This window comes from Myxine glutinosa, chromosome 1 (assembly GCF_964187855.1).
Source record: "Myxine glutinosa chromosome 1, kmMyxGlut1.1, whole genome shotgun sequence".
Classification (NCBI taxonomy): Eukaryota; Metazoa; Chordata; class Myxini; order Myxiniformes; family Myxinidae; genus Myxine; species Myxine glutinosa.
Genome location: NC_136261.1, coordinates 93795009 through 93814100, shown reverse-complemented (window position 1 = coordinate 93814100; position 19092 = coordinate 93795009). Strand labels below are relative to the sequence as shown.

At 44.1% G+C, this 19092-nt stretch overlaps 1 protein-coding gene across 3 annotated transcripts in view; it reads right to left on the bottom strand.

Moving 5' to 3' along the window:
- LOC137426413 (uncharacterized) overlaps nt 1-19092 on the bottom strand; it is a 96574-nt gene that overhangs the window by 50468 nt on the left and 27014 nt on the right. For 2 of the 3 annotated variants that reach the window (XM_068114961.2, XM_068114962.2), the window contains one exon: nt 9403-9480. The exons of the other annotated variant lie outside the window; for it this stretch is intronic. In XM_068114961.2, the coding sequence (XP_067971062.2) occupies nt 9403-9480 (78 nt within the window). The remainder of the gene's footprint in view (nt 1-9402; nt 9481-19092) is intronic. 3 annotated transcript variants of the gene reach the window in all.

Here is a 19092-nt window from a genome sequence, read left to right as displayed (position 1 = left end):
ACAAATAAAATATATATTTGTTTGCGTTGTCTTAACTTCTTCAATTCACAAGAAAGATTAGATAAACATTCAAATTATTGTGGCGAACATAAATCAACGGTAATCAATATGCCTAAAGAAGGCTCAAAGATCACATTCAAAGATGAAAATAAAAAGATCAAACATCCATTTGTTATATATGCTGATTTTGAAAGTATTTTAGAAAAAATTGATACTGCTTCTCAAGATCCAAAAGAATCATACACAAATAAATATCAAAAACATACTCCTTGTGGTTTTTGTTATTATATCAAATCATCCGTTGGTGATAAATATAACAAGTTAGAGATGTATAGAGGCTCAAATACCCCAGAGGAGTTTGTGAAACGACTAGAAAAAGACTGTGTTCGATTAACCAAGATAATGAGAGAAACCAATAAACCAATGTCCTTAACAAGTAAAGAAAAAAGGGAATTTATAAAAAACAATGTCTGTCATATTTGTGAGGAGAAAATTGGTAAAGGTCTAAAGGTTAGAGACCATTGTCATCTCACTGGTAAATATAGAGGTCCGGCTCATCAAAGTTGTAATATTAATTATCAACTCCCCTCTTTCATTCCTGTCTTTCTTCATAACAACGCTCATTATGATACACATCTATTTATCAAGGAACTCTCAAAGACTTCTGGAAGTATCTCAGCAATTCCAAACACGGATCAGAAATACATTTCATTCACAAAAACAATTCACACATCTCCTATTACTCATATCAGATTTCTTGATACATTTAAATTCATGGCAAGTCCATTGGTTAACTTGGTTCAAAATCTAAAAGAGTTTCCATGTCTTTCAGAGTATTTTTTAGATAAAGATTTTCTAACACAAAAGGGAATTTACCCCTATGACTATATGGACTCATTTGAGAGATTCAATGAAACACAACTTCCTTCAAAAGAAAATTTCTATAACAAATTAAATAATAGTCATATATCTGATAAAGATTATGTACACGCACAAAATGTTTGGGAAAAATATAACATCAAGAATCTTGGCGAGTATCACGATTTGTATCTCAAAACTGATGTGCTTTTATTGGCCGATGTATTTGAAGCCTTTAGATCTGTTTGTCGCACTGGATATGGATTGGATCCTGCTCACTACTACACAGCACCTGGATTGGCCTGGAGTGCGATGTTGAAAATGACAAAACAAGATTTGGATTTGATAACCGATGTTGATATGCTTTTGATGATTGAAAAGGCAAAAAGAGGTGGAATTTCACAAGTCTGCTCGAGTAGATACGCAAAAGCAAATAACAAATATCTTCCAAATTATGATCCAACGAAAGAGAGTTCTTACTTGATGTACTATGACGCGAACAACCTGTATGGCTGGGCAATGTCTCAGGCTCTTCCTTATGGAAAACTTAGATGGGTAAAGGAAAAAGACTACAAAAACGTTTTACAAGATGTATGTATCTCTACACAAAAAGAATTGGATGAAGAAAAAGTTGGTTATTATTTTGAAATTGATTTAAAATATCCAGAGGAACTCCATAACCTACACAAAGATCTCCCATTTGCTTGTGAGAAAGCAAGTCCAAAGAAAGAATGGTTGAGTGATTATCAACGATCGTTTGATATAGGTGAATCAACAGAAAAATTACTTACTACATTATATAACAAGAAAAATTATGTTCTACACCAAAGAAATTTGCGACAATATTTATCAAAAGGTCTAAGAGTAGAGAAGATCCATAGGGTTCTAAAGTTCAATCAAAGTCATTGGTTAAAGGGGTACATTGATTTTAATACACAAAGAAGAACAGAGTCAAAAACAGATTTTGAGAAAGACTTTTATAAATTGATGAATAATGCGGTCTTTGGTAAGACTATGGAGAATGTGAGGAAAAGACAAAATATCAGACTATCAACATCTTGGGAACAAGCATCAAAATTAATTAATAGACCGAGTTTTACTCGAGCTGAGGTCTTTACTGAGAACTTTTGTGCGATCCATTTGATTAAAGAGAGTATTGAAATGAACAAACCTATTTATATTGGAACAACAATTCTTGATTTATCAAAGTCATTAATGTATGATTACTTTTATAATAACTTGAGGAAGAAATATCAAAATGATGTTAATCTACTTTATATGGATACAGATAGTTTTATTTTGAAAATTAATACCAACGATGTTTATTCAGACATGAAAAGAGACATTAATATCTATGACACGAGTAATTACAGTCCAGAGAGTGAGTTGTTCTCTTCTAAAAATAAAAAGGTGATTGGAAAGTTCAAGGATGAATTAGGAGGAAATGTTATGAGTGAATTTGTGGGATTGAGGTCAAAGGCTTATGCTTATAAATACATTGTGAATAACGTTGAAAAGACTGATAAGAAGTTAAAAGGTGTAAAGAAAAATGTTATTAAAGAAACAATAAACTTTAAGGATTATTATAACTGTTTAACAACAAAGAAAGAAGAGTTTAGAAAGATTAATGGAATAAGAAGTTATAAACATCAATTATATTCAGAAGAGATAAATAAGAAAGCATTGGGGGCTTTTGATGATAAGAGGTTTATTTTAGAAAATGGAATTGATAGTCTCCCTTATGGTTATATAAGTATATAAGTGATAAGATATATATATAAGTGATAAGATATATATAAGTGATAAGATATACATAAGTGATAAGATATATATAAGTGATAAGATATATATAAGTGATAAGTTAAAAAGGGGGGGGGTTGGGGATTTTAACGGGCTACCGCCGCCTTTTTTACTATTATATAAATGATAGAACCAAGTATCAACCAGACTAAAGAGTGGAGGTGTAATCAACCTTGGTATATAAATGGAAAACATAATGAATGTGAAAAATATCAAATAGGTATAATTGAAAAGGCAACTGGTAAAAAAGTTCACAAAACAAATAAGAGAATTAATTTAAATACCGGTGAATTGGGTAAAAAAGATGGAAATATTTTTGAGTGGACGGAAAACTTTGATGGTTGTCAGGAAAATATATACTTTAATTTAAAAATGGTATGTGGCACTGGAGGCGCTCAAGCAAGAACATTGAGGGAGGTTTACCATTTTATCTTAGCTCAGTTAAAATATCTTAATAAAGAACCAAACTCAAACATATTTTTTGTTAATATATTAGATGGTGAAGAGAGTTGTAGGAGAATTAAATTATTTCCCACGCATAAACAAATATTTGTAGGGTCGTTGTTTGAGTGGGTTATATTCACCAGATGATATTAAGAGTAAAAGGTTAAAAGGTCCATGAGGTCAGAAGGATCACAGGTGTTTAAGTGGTCTAATGAATAAGGATAACATGTCAAAAGGTTAGAAGGTTCGTAAAGAACAGGGTGAGAGAAATATAGGTGTTTAGGGGCAATGAGGGAGGGAAAGAATTAATATGGAAGTGAATGGGTCAATGTTTGAGTGGGTCAAAGATTAATCTGCCAGATGATATGTAGAAGAAGGATGATAGGTCTATAAGAGAAAACAAATATTTGTAGTGTTTGAGTGGTCTAATGAACAACATTAAGGATAGGTACTACAGACAAAAGGTTCATAAAGATGAGGGTGGGAGAAATAGAGGTGTTTATGATTTTTGAAAAAGACAAGGGGGTAAATGACATTGGATAGGGATTTCCCATGTTAAACGGAGGTGTCCCAGAAGCAACATTATTACACTACTAATATCACCCTTCCATTACTCCATGACAGAGTGGCTTGTGAAAAAGCAGTACTATGAGGTAACATTGGTAAAATGCAAAACGTAAAATAAGCACGTAGGTCAGTATATATGTATATGTATATGTAGGGCAGGGATCAGTCAATAACGAGTTTGGCCTTCAGACAGGTAGCGCCATTTCTTGGGATACATGACTATGCTACTGATGCAGTATAACCCTGTAGGTTGGGCCAATAATTTTGAATTTGGCAAGGATCATGGCGAAAACTCACATACTCTCTGACAAAAAACATCCTGGAATCTTCAACATCCACCAACTAATATTGGCAGACAGGTCTCAGTTTCACATCCATCTGAGGAACGGGCACACACATTGCTGCCTTACCTTGGCTGCGAGACACCAAGATGATAGTTTATAGATGGACTGAGATTCGAAGGCTCAGGAAAGAGGGCTCAGGAGAAAGTGGGGGTACTACTAGGCTGTCGTACCAGCCCTCTACACTATGATAAAACACGCTGCCTGTGAAGCACCAATCCAGTACAGCTTAGAGCTGAGCTGAGAATTCAAACCAGACGAAACAACTCATAAGTATGTGTGACACCTTTGCATCATCCTGCCAGGACTTGAACAATGGATAATTTATAGTAACCAGTATACCCGCACCCTATGGGAGCAGCAGGAAGGGTCATATTATTGTCCTCTCTGGGGTGTATAGATTGCAGTAGATCTAGGCTTGGGTCCGTTAGTCTGTGGGGACGCGATAAGCACACCACACAGTACCTTCAGAAAGTATTCACACCCCTTGACTTTTTCACATTTTGTTGTGTTAGAGCCTGAATTTAAATGGATTGAATGGAGATTTTTTTTTGTAACTGATCTACACATAGTGCTCCATAATGTCAAAGTGGAAATGTATTTTTAGAAACTTTTACAAAATAATTAAAAATGAAATACAGGAATATCTAATTTACATAAGCATTCAACCCCACGAGTCTATACTTCGTAGAAGCGCCTTGGCAGCGATTATAGATTGAGTCTTCTTGGGTTTGTCTGTATCAGCTTTGCACATCTGGATTTGGGGAGTTTCTCCCATTCTTCCTTGGAGATTTTCTCAAGCTCTGTCAAGTTGGATGGGGAGCGTCGGTAAACAGAAATATTCAAGTCTTTCCACATTCTCAATGGGATTCAAGTCTGGGCTTTGGCTGGGCCACTCGAGGACTTTCACGTTATTGTTCTGAAGCCATTCCAGTGTTGCTTTGGCAGTTTGCTTCGGGTCATTGTCCTGTTGGAACATAAATATTCACCGCAGTCTAAGGTCTTTTGCACTCTGAAGTAGGTTCTCCTCAAGGATTTGCCTGTATTTTGCTCCATTCATTGTTCCCTCTATCCTTACAAGTCTCTCAATCCCTGCCACTGAAAAGCATCGCCATAGCATGATTCTGCCACCACCATGCTTCACTGTAGGGATGATGTTAGATGTCTGATGAGCTGTACTTGGTTTTTGCCAGACGTAGCACTTTGCATTCGAGCCATATAATTAACCACAGAATATTTTGCATCATACGCCCAGAGTCTTTCACATGCCTTTTTGCAAACTCCAAGCGTGCTGTCATGTGCCTTTTTCTCAGGAGTGGCTTCCATCTGGCCACTCTCCCATAAAGCCTGGATCTGTGCAGGGCTGCAGAGACTGTTGTCCTTTCAGCAGGTTCTCCCATATCAGTCAAGGAACTCTAGTTCTGTCAGAGTGGTCATTGGGTTCTTGGTCACCTCCCTGGCCAAGGCCTTTCTTGCCCAGTGGCTCACTTTGGACAGACGGCCAGCTGTAGCAAGAGTCTGGATAGTTCCATATTATTTCCATCTCCTCATGATGGAGCTCACTGTGCTCTTGGGAACTTTCAACACTCTAGAAATTGTTTTCTATTTATGCCTCCTTACAATTCTATCTCGGAGTTCTACGGACAGTTCCTTGGACTTCATGGTAGAGTTTCTGCTCTGACATGCACTGTCAACTGTGGAATCTTAAATAGAAAGGTTTGTTTCTTTCTAAATCATGTCCAATCAATTGAATTGGCCACAGGTGGACTCCAATCAAGTTGTAGAAATGTCGAGACATCTAAAGGATGATCGAAGGAAATTTAATGCACCTGAGCTCAATTTGAAGTGTCATAGTAAAGGGGTTGCATAATTATTGACAAGACATTTCAACTTTTAATTTTTGATTATTTTGTAAAAATTACTCAAAGAAAAATTCAACTTTGACATTATGGGGTATTATGTATAAATAGACTGGTCCGATATTTCCAAAAGTTGCCAATCAATGAATCCACGGGCGTTTCTTTAAGAAAGTCGGCAACATATCTTCTTCTATGTGTTTTTGTATGCTGAATCCAAAAAACAATGTTGCCAAGCTTAATTTGGAAGTTAACATGCCCAAAATGACAAAATTCAAAATGGCCGCCAATTCGCACTAAAAGGCTTACATTTCAGCTACTAAACAATGTAGAAAGTTGATTTTGGTGGCTATACCCACATTTTTGGGGACAAGAAAGTTGATTAAGCCAAAACAAATTCTTATTATGGCCACCATCTAAAATAAAATAAAACTATAAATTTCGAGATCCTATTCACAAGAATAATGCATCTACATTTGCAACCCTGTATGAAATAAAGATGCAAGACAAGAACACTGCCAAGCAGACCATTCTTAAAGTAGATCGAAGTATCTTGCACCGTCTCCTTGTTGCTTACCAAGGTGGTCGGGAAGTCAACATGGAAGTAATATTACGACATGAACTCATGCCAATACCAGTATCACTTTGTGAAATGAACAAATCCCTCAGAACTGGTACAAAGTCAATATTGGCCGATGTCTTGACACAGCATGTTACTTGCCCACCATCAATCACACTTGAAGGAGAATCAGGATTGAATATTGATGGCCAAGCACTGGTTGTAGCACTTGGAAAGCCAGACAAGGCCAAAACATTTGGTCATGTGGCAGATGCATTTGTGGAATGTGTGTTGCAAAAAGGAAGTGCATACAAAAGGATCGATGTAGTATTTGACAAAAACCACCTTTAGAGGCCATTTTGTCCCCGCAAGCGGGGGTTGGCCTTTTTCGGGAACTGTGGTTGTTGTTTTTCGGTCCCCTTTTTGAAGCAATGTTTTACGGCCGGATGCCCTTCCTGACGCCAACCCTTTTTGCCGCCTTTAACGACAAGCAGGGAATTACCAGTGAACTGGTACTCAATTTGCCGACCTCGGAAGGATGAAACAGGCTGAGTCAACCCCCCTGGCGTTAATTCAGCGATTGACCGGGATTCGAACCCAGGATCCTAGGTTATCCTAAGCCGGCACCCTAGCCGCTAGCCCAACACCAAGGACTTGGCAAGTGGTGTACACACGATGTAGTATTTGACAGATACCGGAAAATATCAATCATGGCATCCACACGATCAAGACGTAACAGAAGTACTCATGCTGTTCGTCGAGTCGTCGAAGATCGCAATGTTCCCCTTCCAAACAATTGGGAAAGTTTTCTTGCTCTTCCTGAAAATAAAGTTGACCTTGCCAAGTTCATATCAGATGAACTGATGCTTCAAACTCAAGATCAAGAGAAAACAATTGTTGTTGCTGGTGGTTTCTCTGATGAGGAAGCTCAAATCTTGAATTATCCATTATCCATAATACTATAAATTATCCATTGTTCAAGTCCTGGCAGGATGGTGCAAAGGTGTCACACATACTTATGAAGACAGTGGGCTCAAATAAGCTCAAATCAAGGTCTCAATTTGACCAATCTCACAGCCATCCATGAAGAAGGGGATACTAGACTCATTTTGCATGCCATTCACATGAGCAAAGAGATGGCTATGGACAACATTGTTCTTGTTTAAAGGGATGTTGATGTCCTTATTATTCTGCTGGCTCATCTACATGAAATTTCCTGCATGTGCAAAGTGTGGTTGATGGCTGGGACAGCGAGAAAACCAAAATACATACCCCTGCGTGAAGTGTTTGAGAAGCTGCCGAAAGGATCAGAGAAAGCCATTCTTCAATTCCATGCTTTGACCGGCACAGACACTACTTCATTTGTATATGGCCATTCCAAAAAAAACAGCATGGGAAATCTTTCAGCATCACTTTGACCTTGTTTTGAATGTTGGATTTGGTAAACTGACAAGTGATGCTATGAAACGAGCAGTGTTTCATGTGCAAGACTTTACAAGGTTGCAGTGGATTCACTTGATGAGGCCCGCCATATGCTCTTTGCTCGCACTGACAGTCCAGAAAAGTTGCCACCAACAAGTGATGCCTTCAGGTTCCATATGCAAAGAGTGCACTTTCAGGTGATGGTGTGGCGACAGGCAAATGTTGCCATACAGAGACTGCCCAAACCAGAAGATATGGGATGGCAAATTGAACAGAATGATCTTGTACCCATCCTTATGTCTTTGGAGCCAATTCCCCAAGCTTGTTTGGAAATTATTCATTGCCAATGCAAAACGGGCTGCAGAAATCTCCGGTGCAAGTGCAGGAAAGCAAAACTTCCTTGTACTGGATTATGTACCTGTGCTGATGTTAACCAAGACCTCACATGCATAAACCAAACTTAAATCTGAAGACTTGTATAAACGTCTTGAATTGCATATGTATAGTAAAATAACTACACAACTATTGAATGAAATGTGAAAAGTTATCGTCATGGCCAGATTTTTTGGCAGAATGAAAGTGGATGTGTTACTACAATAATTAATCTTTTGATGGCTTACAAGTTCTGATATATTAGAAATCATACCTGTTTGACCATGGTGGCCATCTTGAATCCAAGATGGTGGCCATGATAATAATTTATTTTGGCTTAATCAACTTTCTTGTCCCCAAAAATGTGGGTATAACCACCAAAATCAACTTTCGACATTGTTTAGTCGCTGAAATATTAATCTTTATAGTATGAATTGGTGGCCATTTTGTCATTTTGGGCATATTAACTTCAAATTTCAGCTTGGCAACATTGTTTTTTGTATTCAGCATACAAAAACACATAGCAAAAAATATGTTGCCGACTTTCTCAAAGAAACGCCCGTGGGTTTACAATTATGAGAATACCGACCAGTCTAAAATCAGTGTCAACAAATCTCAATTTAATTCATTTAAAATTCAGGCTGTAACACAACAAAATGTGTTCAAGTCAACGGGTGTGAATACTTTCTGAAGGCACTGTATAATGTCGTACGTTGGGTTTCTTAACTTTCAGTTTAGTGTTAAACAGCAGTAGCTACTCTTTGACCCTCTGTTAGTGCGGCACAGCTTTGGACATGGTTAGTAACATGAAAAAGGGGTTTGAGATACCCCGCCGCATTAACGGAGGGTTAAAAAGGCAATCCTACGTGATTGTGGTTTATAATAATTATTTACTTCCAGTAGGGGTGCCCCATTAAATGCTACAATAAGTTATTTATACACGTTTACACAGCTTTTGTCCAAGGAGGGAAACCCACGTGGGGAGGGAGGTGGAATGAAGTGTCTACAACTTTCATCGTGTGACCCTTAGTCCTCCTGTCAAGTTTGGTTGAGATTGGATAAGTAACGACCGAATGTATCGCAGTCAGACAAACAGACATACCAAATTGCGTAATTTAGTATGATGGATAACATGCCTTTATAGTTAAAATGATGAAGTAGTGAATGCAGAAAACATGTTTACCTGTGTTTGGTTGAAATCCAGAAATAATGTAATCATAATTACTTGATTCTTTGTACCACTCATGTGACACTTCTTGTGCTACAAAACAGAGTCAGACAAAATGGTGGATACACAAAATAGTTACAAAAATGATTTTAATGTACATTATTTATATTATGTATTACTTTGGCAATGGTATAACTCAATTAAGGGGGCCGAAATGTATTCACATATAGTAAAGGCTGAAAACCCCAGGAAAATGTTTGGGGGAAGGACAAGGTTGCTGAAGGAAAAAACCACCAAGGTGGTGTCGACCATGACACCATCCCTGACCGTATTAAGACAGTGGGCATCAACAACTCCCACATCCGCTAAATGGCTCTTAATGTCATAAATTTCATTGGAGGGATCAATCCTGTAAATGACTCCTCTGCTCTCCCTCAGAGACGGAGAAATCTGACACGGGAATCGGACATCCCCAAATTAGGAGGCTATAAAACACTGTCTCCCATTGGGCGACCGATTTACACTCAATACATAGATCGCCAGATCTGACTTTTTTGGCACTGGAAACGTGTTCAAAATTTTCTTAATCAATGTAGCCATTTTAATTGGGTTATCAGGGCTCAAGAGTTTGGAGCCATCGGAGGCGGAAAGTATGACTAATATTTTTAGTGTTGTACTCTTTTGGGATAGAGGGGGCCTTGCCCACTTTGGCTTGGTCTGACTCATCGGTACTCTCCCGCCATGGTCTGCCCCTCTTCCTAGCTCGATTCACAGACCATGATGAACCCTCATCGTCTTTGCGAGACACGTTGTTCATCTTTAATCACCTTCCCCCAGTACCCTGGAAGATTAAATTTGGCCAAATGACCAGAGAATTGACTGTTATACAGGCAAGATAGGATGCAGAATACTGGAATGATGTCAAAGCACCCTTGACCCTCAAACCCGTCCTGTAATGGTGTCGTCCTCCGTCTCCAGGTCACTGCTTCTAGTTTTCCTCGTCTTCCTTCTGGGTGAAATTCTTCCCTGGCAGTCTCACCCATGGGACGACCCCAATAAATATAAACGCACATTGGTACTTCCGACTCCATGGCACACACTGGCTAGACAGATCATGATGGCCTTTATACACATGCCAAATTCTCACATAGCCCCTCCGACTAGCATGAAGTGTTTACATCCACAAAATTAATGTCTAACCTGTCTATAAATTACATACGCTGCCTCGTCAGTGTAACGTGTCACAAACCACTTACTCTGCCAGGGACCATACGTCCCTGGTCCCCCAGACTTACTACAGTCTAGCTGTGGATCCCCCCCTTCCATGTAACTACAGACTTGGCATTTAATATGGAATATTTTTTTGTGGGGGTGAACTTACTTTTCAAGTTGACTTAGAACCAAAAGTTCATTGGAATTATGTTGAAATTATTCTAGATTTTGTTAATGTGACCTTTAAAAGAAACAAAAACCACATTTGACATTTCGAAGCAAATAAATTGATCCTTGAAAGTGATGTAAACTGATATTGAACTCAATTCACGGACAGTACTGTGTTAAACTTCTGTACGTTTTCCAGAAGTATTTCTTTATTTTGCACATTAGCCAATTTTTCTTTTTAGCAAAAACAAAAGTTAAATTACGACTGGGATTACGGACAGTAAAATTTACAGTTCAGTACGTCGTGTAACCCCCATGAGCATTCAGGAGAGCACGCACACGTTGAGGAATGCTGTTCACGAGATTTGCCAAGGTTTGGACAGGAATTGCTTGCCATGCAGTGACAATAGCCTGCTGCAATTCATGCACAGAGGTCGGCTGCTGGTCCAAGTGGTCGATTTGACGCGTTAATTCTGCCCACAAGTTCTCTATCGGATTCATATCCGGGGACATGGCAGGCCACTCCATATGCTCTACACCACGGTCAGCAAGAAAGTGTTGGATCATGCGAGCACGATGAGGCCGAGCATTGTCATCTTGGAAGACAAACAACCAGGTCAGTTTTGCCCCCTGCATGAAAAGCAGCCCAAACGGTCACCCCACCACCTCCAGCTTGGACTCTTGGCACTATCCAATCTTCGTTGTAGGCTTCATGCACTTGTCTGCGCACTCGGATGCGGCCATCTTGACAATAGACCAGAAATCTAGACTCGTCACTGAAGATCACGTGATACTAGTGTCCTGGCTGCCATTGACGGTGCACTCTGGTCCACTGCAATCGGCACTGGCGGTGTTGTCTGGTCAGACGTGGCTTTCTCAGGGGACGCCTGGCACGATAGCCTGCTTGAACCAGTCGTTGGTTGACTAGCCTTCTGGATACAGGCACATTTGTCAGTTGCTGCCACTCAGCCCTAAGCTGATTAGCTGACTTGGTATGGCCATTGCGGACTAACTGGTGCAGCTGGCGATCATCCCTCCGTGTGGTTCTGCGGGGACGTCCTGTCCTCGGTATTGGAGTCGGGACACCCCTCTGAGCATTTCGTTTCAGGATCTTTGACACCTGACCTTGCATAATGCCATACTGCCGAGCAATAGCACGCTGTTTCATGCCGGAATTTCGTAAAGCCACCACTAAATGACAAACAGCATTGTCGAGTTGACGGACCATCTCCAGGGGAAGCGGAAATAACTTTTGTAGACGTGCAGCAGTTGTTTTCCACTAATACAGAATGCAACACCCCTTATATACCCGATTGTGAAGCCAATCGTCAAATGTACCTGTCCGTACATTTTGTCACGCCACCTGTGATATAATCCTCTTATTGACTTCTTGCTGCGACAGACAATCTGTGTTGTTCTTTGGATCAAAGAACAAAACCAAAGAATTGTTATTTTGGAACAATTTGTTCTTTTAACAAAGAAATCACCGAAGCGTAAAGGAAACTCACCAGATTGATATACCGAGTTCAGAAAGTAAACCCAAGTCAAGAAAAAATATATATTCCATATTAAATGCCAAGTCTATATATACAGTATGTATGTGTATATATATATTGTTACGGATCGCGGATTAGATGTTATTTACCGAGCGGAATGGCCGCCGTGTTCACACAGTTTACCCGATTACCCCCAACTCACCCGATTCCACTCGAACGTTGGCCAAATCGCGCTACGCTAAATCAATGATGGAAAGGACACAACGACTGGGATAGATGAAACGACGCAAGGGGTACAGTTCTCAAGACCTCCGGAGGAGGATATAATTACAGTGGGGGAGAAAAGGGGTAGATTACAAGGTGGAGTGAGGTAAAAGACACAGAAGAGATAGGCACTTAGATACAATCTTATCTATCCCCAAAAGACCACAGACAAACGGAACAAGGCTGACTTACACAGGGATTGATGGCAGGGAAGGACAGGCAGTCGATAGCACAAGGTGCACCTTGGCTCAGGGACAGGATAAAGCACGGTCCAAGAGATGCAGGGAGGCCTCACAGCGCTCGGAGGTGGCGTCTTTCTTTCTCCAAGCTCAGCGCGCATCTGACGTCACCACTCCCTCGGCTGCGCATGCTCAACGGGGAGTGACACGCCCTCGGCTGCGCATGCTCAACGGGGAGTGACACGCCCTCGGCTGGTTGGCTCCGCCCCAGATGGGACCGGTCCGCCGCTTCCATTGGGTGCGGGGATTACCGGGCTCCGCCCTTGACGAGGAGCTGACAGGGAGCCCCTATTTGGTAACCCCGTCGAGCACATGTTTGATGGCGGCTCGTGGGGAAGGCCTCGTGCCCTCCCAACACCCCCTACCAACCAAGCCGGAGTGAGGACGCGCACTCCCTGTGCACGCCGCCGCCGTTGCTGTTGTTGTTGTTGTTGTTGTTTCTGAACCGTGAGGAAGAGCTGCGGGGAGGTATTGGGAGGTCCTAAACTTCCTAACGGTGCCATACAATCACATTCTGGTGCAACGAAGGGTCAGAATTAATGGAAACGAATCCTTAACTGACATAGACTAAGAATAACTAGCAAGATGTCCTATAGTTGTCTACGTGAGATGCGGTGGACCTGGATGCGACATTTAATGGGGGAAATAGGGGGAGGTCGGGTCTACAGTGTTGTTTACAGAAAATGGGACTAGGGAATGGGGGATTGGGGATAGTTGGGAAGTATTGAGGAAATAGGGGAATATTTACAAGCGGATATGGATGGATGCAAATCCCATATCCGCAACATTGCACCCTTCTCTACCTCGGGGCGTCCCGACCCGATAAATTTTTACCTACTTTAGTGTGGCACTCAGATGTAGTTCCCTCTACTATTAACTCAACCCTGAGTGCGACAGTTTTACAGATGTTCACAAATGAGTAAATATGTCCCCCTGCGACGTTGCACCCTTCTCCTAACAGAAACACACCCACAGGATAACCGAATCGCGGAAAGCATCCTCAAACTAAACATACAGCCGGTAGGGAGCATCATTTATACAAGACTGATATTTACACTACGATCCAGGACCTGTTCTTTGAGGAACACATGCAGATGTTATGCATAGAGAGCGCACGCATGCCAGCATCGATACACCAACCCACGAGTGCCCTGTGGCCCTACGGCCTTTAATACTGTGCAGAGCACCCCATCCAAGCACCAAAAGCACCACCCCATACACACAGTCAGCACCATCCGGTGCACCAATAAAGTGTTCAATAATAATGCACAATTAAGTGTCCATGGTCACCCGTGGTGTCGCAGCCGGCCGATGTTCTGCCACTGGTCTTGCCTTCTTGGAGTGCACTTGGCCTTCTGGCTTCTTTAGGAATAAAGAAAGGCGCCAACCGCGTCCATTTCTAAATTGTGGCCGTCAGGGGGGCCAACTAAAAGTGGTTCACCTGTATGGCATAGGTGCCACGTTGACCCAGAGGTCCATCCACGTGTGGTGCTTGCCCGCAAAAGAACTGCGGTCCATGGTGGGCGGCCACAAAAATTGCGGTCCATATGGTGTATCGATCCAGGCAGCAAGCAGCGGAAGTACAGGCCCACAACTGCAGAGCCAGCACCTCTCTCTCCTCTCTTTCTGCCCCAAAGCCAGATCCTCGGAGGTGGGAGACAAAAGAAGACAAGTGAGTAAGGTGGTAAGGGCGCAAAAGTGCATGCAATATAAGGTAATGCACACTGGGGGCACATGGGAATCAGGTGAGACAGGTACGTTCCTACCGTACGCCCCCCCCCCCCCCACCAGGTAACCTACATTGCCCCTCCCTTACCCCTTACTGTATCCACAAAACACAACACTACCCATAAACATCTACTTTACACATCAACAACGTCCCTACTGTCTTCCCCGTTCCTCCCATAAACCAAATTCATCTTCTCTCCCTCATAACCAATCAAATTTGCCATTTCCAACTCTCATCAAAATTTGCCATCACCAATTCATCATCAGTCCCTCCTAAGGAGGGAGAGATGGAATCACCCCAATGTCTCATCCACGTCGTGATGCGTCTCACAAATCCACACAGCAATTCTCATTTCCTGCAACACAAAACAAAGAAAACACAGGTGTGGAGTCATCATCACCACAGGTAAGTGGCTGCGTATGGTGCGACAGGTTCATCAATCCTAACTATTTCCTAAATGACTTTAACAACTTTACATTACCCGGGGTCTTTCCCTGCCAATCCATTGGCCAACTTACACTATGGGTTCTAAAAACCAATTCCCATTGACCAAACTGTGGTGCTTCTCAATTTGGGGTCTCACTCCCCCGATTCATCTCCCGGTGCCCTCGCACAATTTTGGGCTGTGACGTGTAGCTCTCCCAGCAGGTCTACCCACCTGCACACCTCCACCACTGTAGTTGCCACCCGAGCTTACCTGCTCCTCACCCTAACCTAACTAACTGGGGAAGGCCCTCTTGCACTCTCACCCCCTCAGTGCCCTCTCTGGCACGGGCTGCCCGATCCACACCCGGGATCCTCAGGCACCCACTGAAACTAACGGCTCCCAGAGCCCACCTGCGGCCTCACCTGGCCGACATCCTCACAGTGGTGGAATGCCCAAACCAACTACACACACTAACAGGCTACACGCCCAGCCATTTCCACAACACTAATGCACCCATCCACAATACCATTCTGCAACCGCACCACAAATGCCAATATCCAACCACAATTTACCTATACCCTCTACCTAACACTTACACTACCCGCCCCGGATACTCGTGAAAGGGGTCCACTCTTCCCCCATCCACACCTTCGCACCATGCACACCACTCCGTACCACTTACTCCAACTCTCTCCACACCACTCATTCTCTGCTCCATATATTCCACACACCTGTACTTGCACACCTGTGCTCTCATACTTGGTGCCGCCTGCACCCTTCTCTCCCCCAAGCGCATTTGCGCTGATCCACAACACTCACTACTCATACACTGCTCCACACACCTGTCCAGTTCTCACACAGCATCATCTCATCTAACTACTCCCCTCTGAAACTTGCGCTTCCCAGTCGTCCCTTTAAACTATTGCGCTCCCTCGTCATTATTAAACACTAAGCTACTACGTCCCCACTACAGGTATCAGTCACTATCTAAACCTTAACGTTACCTAATGTCATCTTCGCTAGATCCCTACACACAATATCCTAACCCACCCGGGCTAGTTTTCACTGCCATTCACCCCATAAGCTCGTGCTCCTTTGCCCCCTCTCGCCGTGAGGGATGGTGGATTGCCCATCCCACCACATCGGGGAGGTCCCACTATCAATTTTGCTCGTCCAAATTCCAACCAATTCAAAAATTTTCCATTTACTGCCAATTCTACCCACTATTATAAATTTCGTATCAAATCACTACCATCATCATCACAGTCCGCTATATCCTAGCCTCGGTTCGTCATGACATCATTAAACTCGGTTCGTAAAGCCGAGCAATGAATTCGGGTGGTTTGGTCGCCTGCAGGTTGAATCCGTCCGGCTTTCGGTTCAAGGGAGGTGGTTTGGTTGGACCGAGGTTCCACGCACCATCTCGGCGCGGCGCCTTGCGGTCCCGGGCCCGATGGCTCAATCTCCCCCGGTCGGAACCCCGTCCCCAGGAGGGGGCACCGTTCCGCTTCCTCCCACTCGCCCTTGAACCGGACCGGTCGCCTCGCCCGACAAAGCCCGGACTTGACCGTGCGGGGCGGGGCCAAGCCCGAATCGGCAACGACGCTTCGAAGAGAAGCGACGCAGCATCGACCCGCGCCGGGCCTCGCACCCAACAAAGCACCCCGCGCCCCGAGCGCTCGCATCGGCTATCCGTCGCCCTAACCGCTAACCCGGTTACCGTCGATGCTTCACCGGCATGCTCACACGCATACGCTACCCCTTTCACCCTCACAAAACCCGGCGTTCCAACGCCGTCCGTACATTCCACCAACGCACTCCCTGTTACAAACCACACCTCTCGCGCACACTCTTGCGCACACTCGCTGCTCGCACACCTCGGTCCACACCTCTCCTCCGTTACGTCCTCCGTAACACTCACCATGGGCGTGCACTCTGGCATCCACCCACTAACGCGCTCACATGGGCTCTCCCACACTCGCGCTACCACCAATTCAGGTGTGCTTTCTCGCACACGTTCCACCACCACCTTACTCTCCGTGTCACACTCACCCTCGCACGTACACTCCGTATTGCTCTCACTCCCTGTGTCACACCCCGTACACACCGACGTGCATTCTCGCTCGCACTCGGTTTCACTCCCACACTTTATAACACACCCACTCGCCGACGCACACTTTTTCCTCACACGCGTGCCATTTTTACTCACACGGGACCCTTCACCAACGCCCGGGTGCCATATCGATCCCAATCGCGCGACAATTCTTTTGTCGCTAAACATCCATTTACAAAATCTCCCAGCACAATACACAGCACGTCTCACCTTCGGGGTTCTTCTTCCTCCCTGCACCAAAACCTGCAAACTTCCATTCGGGTTAAGCACAGCATCGTGATGTGAGCAGGGACTTTGCACATTTTCCATTTCTCCCTGCAATTCCCGGGCTACCTCCGTCATCTCTTCAATTTTAATTCCCAGCACTGCTTTGTCTTTGTTCCCCTCGACGACCGTTGGCTTTAATAAAACACCCTCTAACTCATCGGTCGCCGGCTTTTCCAAACCCCGTGTCGCGATTTCTACCCCCGTCATTGTACCCGTGCTTTCCTCCGCTTCGCTCAACCGGCGCTTCTCGACCCGCGTTACCTCCTCGTGCACCCCTGGGACCCTTTCGCCCAACTTGCGGTCTCTGTTCCTCTGCTCCCTTGCCTCTCTATCGGCCCTCATTCCGTTCGTTGTTGCTTCAATTTGGTTTCTCAATTTCTCCCCCTCTATTCTCAGCATCTCGGCGAATTGCGCCATGAAGTCCCCCACATCAAAGCCCGCTGCTACGGTCACGGGCGCGGAAAAATTTGGTGCCGCTGTAACCACGTGCGCGAGAGCGCCATTTTGTGCACCTGATAGCCCCTCAACCACACCTTCTTTACTCTCCTTCCCCATTTTCCCCACTTCTTCCCTGGGGTCCTGGGTCGATTCTACCCCACTCTCCTCTACCGGAACCCAGCCGTCTTGATCTGCCATAGCGCGACTTTCAAAATTCGGGTTTTTTTGTAAAACAAAATCAAATTTCGGTGACTTTATAATTTTGACCAAATTTTTTCCTAGATGTTTTTAAAAAAATTTGCTTCGGGCCTCGAATCTCACTCCTCGACACCAATTGTTACGGATCGCGGATTAGATGTTATTTACCGAGCGGAATGGCCGCCGTGTTCGCACAGTTTACCCGATTACCCCCAACTCACCCGATTCCACTCAAACGTTGGCCAAATCGCGCTACGCTAAATCAATGATGGAAAGGACACAACGACTGGGATAGATGAAACGACGCAAGGGGTACAGTTCTCAAGACCTCCGGAGGAGGATATAATTACAGTGGGGGAGAACAGGGGTAGATTACAAGGTGGAGTGAGGTAAAAGACACAGAAGAGATAGGCACTTAGATACAATCTTATCTATCCCCGACAGACCACAGCCAAACGGAACAAGGCTGACTTACACAGGGATTGATGGCAGGGAAGGACAGGCAGTCGATAGCACAAGGTGCACCTTGGCTCAGGGACAGGATAAAGCACGGTCCAAGAGATGCAGGGAGGCCTCACAGCGCTCGGAGGTGGCGTCTTTCTTTCTCCAAGCTCAGCGCGCATCTGACGTCACCACTCCCTCGGCTGCGCATGCTCAACGGGGAGTGACACGCCCTCGGCTGGTTGGCTCCGCCCCAGATGGGACCGGTCCGCCGCTTCCATTGGGTGCGGGGGTTACCGGGCTCCGCCCTTGACGAGGAGCTGACAGGGAGCCCCTATTTGGTAACCCCGTCGAGCACATGTTTGATGGCGGCTCGTGGGGAAGGCCTCGTGCCCTCCCAACACCCCCTACCAACCAAGCCGGAGTGAGGACGCGCACTCCCTGTGCACGACGCCGCCGTTGCTGTTGTTGTTGTTGTTGTTGTTTCTGAACCGTGAGGAAGAGCTGCGGGGAGGTATTGGGAGGTCCTAAACTTCCTAACGGTGCCATACAATCACATTCTGGTGCAACGAAGGGTCAGAATTAATGGAAACGAATCCTTAACTGACATAGACTAAGAATAACTAGCAAGATGTCCTATAGTTGTCTACGTGAGATGCGGTGGACCTGGATGCGACATTTAATGGGGGAAATAGGGGGAGGTCGGGTCTACA